Source organism: Coregonus clupeaformis, chromosome 25 (genome assembly GCF_020615455.1).
Source record: "Coregonus clupeaformis isolate EN_2021a chromosome 25, ASM2061545v1, whole genome shotgun sequence".
Taxonomy (NCBI): domain Eukaryota; kingdom Metazoa; phylum Chordata; class Actinopteri; order Salmoniformes; family Salmonidae; genus Coregonus; species Coregonus clupeaformis.
Window position 1 is genome coordinate 16,816,135 of NC_059216.1, and position 12,010 is coordinate 16,828,144.

At 43.9% G+C, this 12,010-nt stretch overlaps 1 protein-coding gene across 1 annotated transcript in view; it reads left to right on the forward strand.

Annotated features, from left to right (window-relative positions):
- Window positions 1-12,010, forward strand: part of LOC121539166 (connector enhancer of kinase suppressor of ras 3-like) — a 78,965-nt gene that overhangs the window by 43,396 nt on the left and 23,559 nt on the right. The window contains exons 10-13 of the mRNA XM_041847469.2: window positions 2,024-2,160; window positions 4,340-4,533; window positions 4,654-4,740; window positions 10,264-10,526. Coding sequence (XP_041703403.2) covers window positions 2,024-2,160; window positions 4,340-4,533; window positions 4,654-4,740; window positions 10,264-10,526 — 681 coding nt within the window. The remainder of the gene's footprint in view (window positions 1-2,023; window positions 2,161-4,339; window positions 4,534-4,653; window positions 4,741-10,263; window positions 10,527-12,010) is intronic.

The window sequence follows — 12,010 nt, forward strand, 5'->3', positions numbered from 1 at the left end:
AACTATGAAATAACACATATGGAATCAGGGTAGTAACCAAAAAAGTGTTAAACAAATCAAAATATGTTTGAGATTCTTCAAATAGCCACCCTTTGCCTTGATGACCGCTTTGCACAGTCTTGGCATTCTCTCAACCAGCTTCACCTGGAATGCTTTTCCAACAGTCTTGAAGGAGTTCCCACATGCTGAGCACTTGTTGGCTGCTTTTCCTTCACTCTGCGGTCCGACTCATCCCGAACCATCTCAATTTGGTTGAGGTCGGGGGATTGTGGAGGCCAGGTCATCTGATGCAGCACTCCATCACTCTCCTTCTTGGTAAAATAGCCCTTACACAGCCTGGAGGTGTGTTGGGTCATTGTCCTGTTGAAAAACTAAGCCCAAACCAGATTGGATGGCGTATCGCTGCAGAATGCTGTGGTAGCCATGCTGGTTAAGTGTACCTTGAATTCTAAATAAATCACAGACAGTGTCACCAGCAAAGCACCCCCACACCATAACACCTCCTCCTCCATTTTTACGGTGGGAAATACACATCTGGAGATCATCTCACAAAGTTGGAACCAAAAATCTCCAATTTGGACTCCAGACCAAAGGACAAATTTCCACTGGTCTAATGTCCATTGCGTGTGTTTCTTGGTACAAGCAAGTCTCTTCTTCTTATTGGTGTCCTTTTAGTAGTGGTTTCTTTGCAGCAATTTGACCATGAAGGGCTGATTCACACAGTCTACTCTGAACAGTTGATGTTGAGATGTGTCTGTTACTTGAACTCTGTGAAGCATTTATTTGGGCTGCAATTTCTGAGGCTGGTAACTCTAATGAACTTATCCTCTGCAGCAGAGGTAACTCTGGGTCTTCCATTCCTGTGGCGGTCCTCATGAGAGCCAGTTTCATCATAGCTCTTGATGGTTTTTGCGATTGCACTTGAAGAAACTTTCAAAGTTCTTTAAATGTTCCATATTGACTGACCTTCATGTCTTAAAGTAATGATAGACTGTCGTTTCTCTTTGCTTATTTGAGCTGTTCTTGCCATGATATGGACTTGGTCTTTTACCAAATAGGGCTATCTTCTGTATATCCCCCCTACCTTGTCACAACACAACTGATTGGCTCAAACGCATTAAGGAGGAAAGCGATTCCACAAATGAACTTTTAAGAAGGCACACCTGTTAATTGAAATACATTCCAGGTGACTACCTCATGAAGCTGGTTGAGAGAATTCCAAGAGTGTTCAAAGCTGTCATCAAAGCAAAGGGTGGCTACTTTGAAGAATCTCAAATATAAAATGTTTTGATTTGTTTAATACTTTTTTGGTTACTACATGATTACATGTGTATTATTTCATAGTTTTGATGTCTTCACTATTATTCTACAATGTAGAAAATAGTAAAAAATAAAGAAAAACCCTTGAATGAGTAGGTGTTCTAAAACTGTTGACCGGTAGTGTATGTAAATAAGGTATTTCTGTTTTTAAAAACCTGTTTTCGCTTTGTTATTATGGGGTATTGTGTGTAGATTGATGAGGATGAAAAAATTTTTTTACATCCATTTTAGAATAAGGCTGTAACATAACAAAATGTGGATAAAGTGAAGGGGTCTGAATACTTTCTGAATGCACTGTAGATGTAAAGAGACAGGCATGCAGCTATAATGTAGGACCTGCCATATGTGTCATGATCCACCTCTTTCCTAACAAGTAGTGTTTAAAATGCCTTTGCCAGGGAATGTAAATACAGTAGCAGACAATTGAGGTAATCAACCATCCATTTTGGTGATGAATGTTGGAAGTTTAAAAAGACAAAAGTAATCAGCTAGAGTAGACTATAGGATGTGACATATGGGGGAAACGCTCTTCCTTGCCAACAAGTTAGTAGATTTTCTAAAAAGTAGACACCTCTTGAGACATAGCTATGCTGCTGGCCGTTTTCCCACAATCATTTACAGTAAGTTCTATGAGGGGAGCATTTTCTGACAGATTGTGTGTGTGTGTATAAATATATATATTTATTTATTTATTTATTTTTAGAGCACCCCTTCCCTGAACAAACCCCAGTCTCCAGGTTGTTCCACAGACAGCTCCACCAAGAAGGAGAAACCCGCCATCCTGGACCTGTACATCCCCCCTCCCCCCTCGGTACCCTACACCCCACGGTGTGTAACCCTGTAAGTCCTGCACCCCCTTCTCCAATCACTGCCATACACTAGGGTCAGGGGTTTTCCTAGGCATTTAACCAGGCCTAGTCCTAAGCCTAGAGTACTTTGGGTTCTGTAAAAACTCCTGGCCTAAACCTACACCTCAGTGTGAGTTAGACGTATGTGTGGATCCCTGTAACCCTGCATTGAGGGAGCCACGCGCCCACAGATAGCCGGCCCTTGATTCTCTAGCTACATTCTCCTGCTCTGTTCTCCTGCCTTTGAGGTCTGGATAAGGAGTGTGTTTCAGCCCCCTGATCTCTCGCCTTACACCCATAAACCCCTACAACAGAGCACATTCATCCCGCTCCGCTCGCACCGCAGACACATTATGCAACAGCCTCTGTTTCATCTGACTCCTTCGTCTCTCTCGCTCTCTCTCTCGCCGTCTCTCTCTCTCTCCCTCCCTGCTGATTTTGTACGTTTTCCAACTGACAAAGACATGATCAATCTATAATTTTAATGGTAGGTTTATTTGAACAGTGAGAGACAGAATAACAAAACAAAAATCCAGAAAAACACATGTCAAAACTGTTATAAATTGATATGCATTTTAATGAGGGAAATAAGTATTTGACCCCTCTGCAAAACATGACTTAGTACTTGGTGGCAAAACCCTTGTTGGCAATCACAGAGGTCAGACGTTTCTTGTAGTTGGCCACCAAGTTAGCACACATCTCAGGAGGGATTTTGTCCCACTCCTCTTTGCAGATCTTCTCCAAATCATTAAGGTTTCGAGGCTGACGTTTGGCAACTCGAACTTTCAGCTCCCTCCACAGATTTTCTATGGGATTAAGGTCTGGAGACTGGCTAGGCCACTCCAGGACCTTAATGTGCTTCTTCTTGAGCCACTCCTTTGTTGCCTTGGCCGTGTGTTTTGGGTCATTGTCATGCTGGAATACCCATCCATGACCCATTTTCAATGCCCTGGCTGAGGGAAGGAGGTTCTCACCCAAGATTTGACGGTACATGGCCCTGTCCATCGTCCCTTTGATGCGGTAAAGTTGTCCTGTCCCCTTAGCAGAAAAACACCCCCAAAGCATAATGTTTCCACCTCCATGTTTGACAGTGGGGATGGTGTTCTTGGGGTCATAGGCAGCATTCCTCCTCCTCCAAACACGGCGAGTTGAGTTGATGCCAAAGAGCTCGATTTTGGTCTCATCTGACCACAACACTTTCACCCAGTTCTCCTCTGAATCATTCAGATGTTCATTGGCAAACTTCAGACGGGCCTGTATATGTGCTTTCTTGAGCAGGGGGACCTTGCGGGCGCTGCAGGATTTCAGTCCTTCACGGCGTAGTGTGTTACCAATTGTTTTCGTGGTGACTATGGTCCCAGCTGCCTTGAGATCATTGACAAGATCCTCCCGTGTAGTTCTGGGCTGATAACTCACTGTTCTCATGATCATTGTAACTCCACGAGGTGAGATCTTGCATGGAGACCCAGGCCGAGGGAGATTGACAGTTCTTTTGTGTTTCTTCCATTTACGAATAATCGCACCAACTGTTGTCACCTTCTCACCAAGCTGCTTGGCGATGGTCTTGTAGCCCATTCCAGCCTTGTGTAGGTTTACAATCTTGTCCCTGACATCCTTGGAGAGCTCTTTGGTCTTGGCCATGGTGGAGAGTTTGGAATCTGATTGTTTGATTGTTTCTGTGGACAGGTGTCTTTTATACAGGTAACAAATTGAGATTAGGAGCACTCCCTTTAAGAGTGTGCTCCTAATCTCAGCTCGTTACCTGTATAAAAGACACCTGGGAGCCAGAAATCTTTCTGATTGAGAGGGGGTCAAATACTTATTTCCCTCATTAAAATTTAAATCAATTTATAACATTTTTGACATGTGTTCTTCTGGATTTTGTTGTTGTTATTCTGTCTCTCTCTCTGTTCAAATAAACCTACCATTAAAATTATAGACTGATCATTTCTTTGTCAGTGGGCAAACGTACAAAATCAGCAGGGGATCAAATACTTTTTTCCCTCACTGTATGCTGCATGTTCAGATGGTGAATCATATTCAACAGGTTGTTGATTTAGTTAGGGACTGAGCAACAGCATAAAACACATTTTACTCATTTGATTTCCCTCCTTGTGCTCTCAGCTATTTGAAATGAGACGTTGATGTTGATCAGTATTTTCTGTCCACAGAGAGAGTAAGATCAGCTCTTACTCCAGCATCAGTAAGATCAGACCAAAGGGTTCAGAGTCGCCCAATTCCTTCCTGGACCTGGAGAGTCAAAGACGCTTCACCATCGCAGACTACGACAAGCTGGGCGTGGTCTACCCCATCGAGGCCAACGTCATTCAGCCCAGGATGAGGGAACGCAACACCTCGTCTCGTGGTTAGTATCATCCCCCACAGTCACCACACACACAAGGCCCACTCATTCTAGAATTCAAGCCAATATTCAAAACCAGTGAGAGAAAATATTCAAACTTTTTTTTCTGTTCTTCCTGCTTAGGTAAGCCACGCCCCCTCTCCATGCCAGTGGACACCTGTCTTGGACTGGCAGACCCCTATGCCAAGCCCTGGGCACAAGGCCGGAAAGGTAACAAACACATGCCAACCACCCGTCTTCTGAGTAACTGCAGAATAACAATTTAACCAACAGTAATCTAATTGACCACAACCTCAATCAGATTATCCAATTCACACCTTCAACAGCTAAATAAATGAGAACACATGGTAGAATTTACCCCTCCAATGACCTTGGAGGCCTGGTACCTCTGCTTCATTTACCAATGAATGAACCAAGTGATTAGTGTCAACTGAGAGCCATTATGTACCTCTTGCCTAAATGGGATTAACTAGAGTTTACACCAGGGGTTGGAACCAAAGTTATTTTCCAATCGTTCCATTATTTTTTTCGTTCCATTCCACTGTTTCGACCTGCAAAAGAAAGTTCTGAACCGGTTCGAACCCAAAAAAAAGTACCAGTTTATATCGTTCTTTTCTGTTCCTTTTTAAACCTCTTCACCAATCAGTGCGGAAAGAGCAGCTTAGGAGCAGGAAAGCTATAGTTGTTTATATGCGCGATGGACAGACAAGTTTAGGGCGCAGAATGCGACTGAAGTTTTGCGGGTGGGGAGAAAGTGAGAGAGGGTGGTGGAGGAGGAGGCTTGGCTTGAAGAGCTGGGCATCTTGTTATGACATGCATTAACTGAATTAGGCAGACAGAAATATACCTACGGAGGAGTGGCTTCTATGGAGGACCTTTGAATGTCTTTGAATTTTAGAGAGTTGGCTTAACGTTGGACCAGAGCTAGCTAGCTAGCTAACAAGCTTGTGTGTGCAGAGCGGCACCAGAATTAAAAACACGTCTTACTTTTTTGTAGTTAATAAATCTAATGTGAAACATGATAACTATAGTACCTTAACTAGCATTGAAAAAGTTAATCCATTCTTCTGTAATTAAAATTCTCTCCCACATTTCTGAATCACGCTACAGCAGCCTATGCTTCAGAGGGGTAGGAGCAGGTAGCCTACACACGCACACACACTGGCAAATATTTTCAGTTGGCAGGCAGTAGGGTTGGGTGGTGTCCAGATTTTCATATCCTCATACCGTCCTTCTCTCACACAGGAATTTACGTTATTACTGGCTTAGTACACAAGGGAGCGCCAAAAAATGCAAAAAAAGGCCGTTGGGCGTCTATTACCAGAATGCTAACAAAATTAACACAAGTAATAGCGCATTTCCATGAAGGCTGCTAGCTAAATATGCTAACGAGCGCAAACTAAAATAAAAAATAGCAAAGTCAGGCAATCCAGTATGAAAATGTATGCACTCACTTAACTGTAAGTCGCTCTGGATAAGAGTGTCTGCTAAATGACTAAAAATGTAAAAATCCAGCTCATTAAAGTTATACATGTATAGGTAGGAGCTACCGAATGTCATTTTTGGTGAATTTTGACATTTTAAAAGCAAATGTGAACGAGAGACATTGCAAATGAACAAAGTTTTGACGCATGCTTGTCTAAAGGAAGAACAGTACTGTGTACACACTGTGTCTTTGTGGAGTCTGGGAGTCTGCTCAGAGAAGATAGGGGAGGAGCAGACGGGCCCAAAATGGAGAGAAAGACGCAAGGTATTCAAGCTGCAGTGGCAGCTGTACAGAACTCATCCAAAGGGCTTTGACTTCTCAAACACAACAGAAAGCTAACACAAACTTGAACGTTGTGAAACATATAGCCCAACGTTTGTAGAACAACTAAAGTTGGTGAAGCATGGTGGTGGCAGCATCATGCTGTGGGGATGTTTTCATCGGCAGGGACTGGGAAACTGGTCAGAATTGAAGGAATGTATAGGTAGCACACATGAGGACATTTTTCTGTTGAGATAATGTCCTTATTAATTTCTAGTAAAATGTTTCCTGTTTTGACTAATTGAATAGAGTGGGTTAGGTCTGCTCTATACCAAATTAGCATACCCCATGTTTCACACCTGGTAGTTTGGTGGATGGGACTATCAGCTCTCTTTAACCTAGAGGGCAACCAGTGGGTCCGTCTCCTCTATTCCCTGTCTCTTGCAGGATGACAATGTCTGTATTTCCAATTTCTTTGATGAAGTCTGGGTTCCTGCTCTTTAGGCCAAAGGCAGATGACCTCAGACCTGGATGAGATAGTAAAAGTTTTGTGTTCCATAGTGTCTAGTGTTGTTTTCGTGTGATTTAGGGTCGGACCATTACAGTAGGTGTGAGCAGAGCATATTGAGCATCTGATACATACTGTACCTCTTAGGTCGCAGAATGGGGCTTGGGCAGGTATATTAGTGGGGGTTGGGCCTGTTGCTCTGATCACGGCCTGGGCATATGTGCGGTCTTTGCTGCAGGGGCGGGGCGGGGGGCATGGGGGTGGCAGAAGGGGCATAGGTCTGATCTGGGGGGGCCTATATAGGGTGTGGCCAGGGTTTGTTTGCGGGTGGTGGGGATGTGACTAGTGATGCTGTAGTCTGGGTGTAGGTCCTCTTGGCGTGGGTTTTCTCGGTGCAGGTCCTTCGGGAGGGGGTCTGGGAGCGTGTCTCGCTGGTCTGGGCGGGGAGTCCGTTGCTCGTGTGTGAAGTGCTGGGGCTGTGGTTGAGGGCGACGTCCTTCAGGGTCCTGGCAAAAGTTGGGATTGCTGCCTTGTAGAGGTGGTCCTGGACCTGGTCCTTCAAGGAGTGAATGGGAGTCTATTGGGCGCTAGCTCAAAAAACAAAAATTAGCACAGATTTCGTCAACAAGAATTACAGCATTACAAATATTTTCAGAGATGTGAGATAATTAACTTGCTATCTGTAGTATCGTATAGCTTTGGAATCATGACATTACGTACTTTCGAGGAAAATAGGCACGTTTCTCGACATATACATTGACTTTGAGAAGGGATTGCGTGACGATTAGCTTAGCAACCGTGTGACGCAGCATGACAATGTGAACGTGATTGGTCGACAGTCTGCTGGGTGGGGCATTATACGTTCCTTCATTCATTGGATTCCTATCTCCTTTCTATAATATCTCTGGCTACAGCACCATGCAATGCACCCTGGATGCAGACAAATAGGAAAAATGTGCTATGTTAAATTACACATTTCTCGAGGTAGGAATATCGCAAAAATATTATCAATGGCTCTTTCGAGAGAAGACAACTTACTGCGTTATGACATCGGCCAGTATTTAAATCTGACATGTATGATAACGTTTTTGCAATCTTAAAGTCGTATTCCTATTAACTTCTAGTGTAGAGAGAGCGACTATATCATGGTGCTACGTAAAACCGGCCGGATTTCTGCCTGCTTGAACGCCAATAACTCAGATACACATGAAAACATGAAATGACCCAGGGAATCGATAGAACATCACTCAGAGATGCACAAAAACAATATAACATTCAAAATGGGTGAACCGTTCCTTTAACTAAAGGGGAAAACTCTAGAAAGTTGAGTGAAGTTCAATCTCGTGCTTCTCTGCACAGGCTGATATTTCTTCTGCACGGCAGTCCCGGAGGAGCTGCGTACCTGCACACGTGCACAGCTAAGAGGGAACATTGCCACTTATACTGAACAAAAATATAAACGCAACATGCAACAATTTCTACGATTTTACTAAGTTACAGTTCATATAAGGAAATCAGTCAATTGAAATAAATAAATTAGGCCCTAATCTATGGATTTCATATGACTGGGCAGGGGCGCAGCCATGGGTGGGCCTGGGAGGGCATAGGCCCACCTACTTGGGAGCCAGGCCCACCCAGTGGGGAGCCAGGCCCAGCCAATTAGACTGAGTTTTTCCCCGCAAAAGGGCTTTATTACAGACAGAAATACTCAGTTTCATCAGCTGTCCGGGTGGCTGGTCTCAGACGATCCCTCAAGTGAAGAAGCCGGATTCATTTCTCTGTCAACAGCTCTGGTGGACATTCCTGCAGTCAGCATGCCAATTGCATGCTCCTTCAAAACTTGATGACTAGTGGCCTTTTATTGTCCCCAGCACAAGGTTCACGTTTGAGAGAAATGAAATAAGCTTTTTGTGCGCATGGAACATTTCTGGGATCATTTATTTCAGCTCATGAAACATGGGACCAACACTATACATTTATATTTTTGTTCAGTATAGATAACTAGCAAGTTAAACTTAGGGGTCGCCCTAACGCATAATACTTAGTTTTTCACGCAGGAAAAAAATATTAAACGCATAAGAAATATCTTGCTGCGTTTTGTAAATGCAGATCTAAAATGCTTCTTATTGTAATTTCTGCTCAGCATCAAACTAATTTTGTGCTTAAGTTGCACTTCGCCACTCGGATGATAATTCACGAATGGGCATTCTATCAAAAGACTGCCCTCTGACTGCTCTGACTGATGTGGAGCTACTTTCCTCTGGTACTTTTCTCGGTGTAGCCAGCCTACTTTTCTCTGGTACTTTTCTCGGTGTAGTCAGCCTACTTTTCTCCGGTAAAATGCTAGATTAACTTAAGCAAAACATTAGGAAATGTAGCTGGTTACATTCTTTCTATGATGAACATTAGAAATATGATGGCCATGCATAGTTATTTTCTTCCTCAAAAATAGACCTTGCTTTTTCATTGTAAGCTCATTTACTTGTGTGGCTGCCAGCCAAATAGTGTTGCACTTCTGTTGTCATCTGATGACAATGAAGCTATTTTCTGATGAATGTGTTGCACTAATGTATTTTCTGTGAAAGAAAACTATAGTTGCATGTCCCTGATCACTCTATTGAAGAAAAAACAACAACACTGACTTTCAATATAAAACGCGAGCCCGTCAATACACAGCTGGACTCAATACACAGCTGGACAGCTGGACTCCCGCTTTCTCCCATTGTGTTATTTACAAAAACACGTGACTGGCTCACCTGTTCTGGGGAACTACGGTAAGCTTCATAATGTAAAAGGATGTGAACGGTGAAATGAAGAACGCAATCCGCTTTACCTCCTAATGTATTGCACAAGTTGACTGGAATTATTTATTTAAAGTAGCTACAAATATTACAATTTATTGAGAAAAAAAATTGTTTTGTTTTGAAGGTATTGAAAAACCATCCAATGGCTATTTCCAAATATCCTGGTGTATGGTATATAAGGTAAAATAACATTATTAACCAGTTCCCATTTTAAAATAACAGTTCTGTTCCGGAACAGTATAGATCTACAACACTTTTGTTCCCAGTTCTGATCCTTGTTCTTTTCCGGTTTTCCAATCCCTGGTTTACACCAATAAGATCAGTTCTTCATCCCCTGGTCTCCTTGGAGAGGACAGACACACGGTTGTGAATGCACAGACAGAGCTATCAAACTGCTGGAAACCCAATTACACTGCAATGGTAGAGGAGTGGGAGAATGCTTTAATTGGCCGAGATGCCTGTGCAATGCTCTGTCCTTCCATGGCCAACACATGCTGTAGAGATCAATTGTACTCCTCATTTTATGTAACAGTGCTTCTCTATAATACATTTTAGGCCTACTGAAGATATGCCCTAAAATCAACAACCTATTCTCAGTAACGTGTGTTGTTTGTACATGACTTTCTAAGACAATTGTACTAAAGATGTGTATTTCCCTCCACTATTCCCTCCAGGCGAGGATCTCCTGTACAGATACCTGAGTAATGAGCGGATCCCCACCATCGCTGAGGAGGTCACGTCAGTGGCGCCGCCCTACAGGCCAGTGGGGGAACAGCAGCTGGTCCGAGGGGTGGACCACATCCGGGGCAGCCGCTACTATGCCAACCAGGACCTCCACAACAGCGCCACCATCCCCTACCAGGACCATGACCTGGACAGCAAAAAGACCCCCATAGCCCCCGCCTCCAAACGCCCCCCGGCAGAGCCCTCGCTACTGGTCAGTTGGATCACACGGCTTAAGCTATTGACTCAATGATGATGCGCTTCCTGTCCGGGGCTTCCTGTTCCTGTCTGTCCTCCTCAGTGCCTTTTGTCCTCCGGCTGTTTGCAGTGGGCTCTCCTTCTTCTCTCTCACACTTTCTCCCTGCCTCCCCGGTGTTACTACTACTACTACTGTACTGCTACACCACCAAACTACTTTAGTAGTTAACTCACTTCATTCTGTTACATCATCTCCTAACCAATCCCAGTCCCCTACCAACAACCAACCAATCCCAGTCCCCTACCAACCAATCCCATCTCAGCCACACAATCAGATAAACATAGGAATACGTAGTGAGCTGGCTGCCACACCCAGCACATGCATGAGAACAATAATATTTGGAGCTAGAGGTTTTACCAAGACGAAATGTCTGTCTACAAATGGACAAGAGGAATGATTCAGGTTTTAGGACATATCGGCCTTGTACCTTCATGGGAACTCCTTTGTAAAAAAATGTTTACTTACAGTGCATTCGTAAAGTATTCAGACCCCTTCCCTTTTTCCACATTTTGTTACGTTACAGCCTTATTCTAAAATAGATTTTTTTCCTCATCAATTGACACACAATACCCCATAATGACAAAGCGAAAACAGAAATGCCTTATTTACAGAAGTATTCAGACCCTTTGCTATGATATTTGAAATTGAGCTCAGGTGCATCCTGTTTCCATTGATCATCCTTGAGATGTTTCTACAACTTGATTGGAGTCCACCTGTGGTAAATTCAATTGATTGGACATGATTTGGAAAGGCACACACCTGTCTATATAAGGTCCCATGGTTGACAGTGCATGTTAGAGCAAAAACAAACCCATGAGGTTGAAGGAATTGTCCGTAGAGCTCTGAGACAAGATTGTGTCGAGGCACAGATCTGGGGAAGGGTACCAAAAACGTTCTGCAGCATTGAAGGTCCCCAAGAACACAGTGGCCTCCATCATTCTTAAATGGAAGAAGTTTGGAACCACCAAGACTCTTCCTAGAGCTGGCCGCCTGGCCAAACTGAGCAATCGGGGGAGAAGGGCCTTGGTCTGGGAGGTCACCAAGAACCCGATGGTCACTCTGACAGAGCTCTAGAGTTCCTCTGTGGAGATGGAAGAAACTTCCAGAAGGACAACCATCTCTGCAGCACTCCACCAATCAGACAATCAGACCTTTATGGTAGAGTGGCCAGACGGAAGACACTCCTCAGTAAAAGGCACATGACAGCCCGCTTCGAGTTTGCCAAAAGGCACTTAAAGGACTCTCAGACCGTGAGAAACAAGATTGAACTATTTTGCCTGAATGTCAAGCGTCACGTCTGGAGGAGACCTGGCACCATCCCTACGGTGAAGCATGGTGGTGGCTCATCATGCTGTGAGGATGTTTTTCCAGCGGCAGGGACTGGGATACTAGTCAGGATCGAGGGAAAGCTGAACGGAGCAAAGTACAGAGATCCTTGA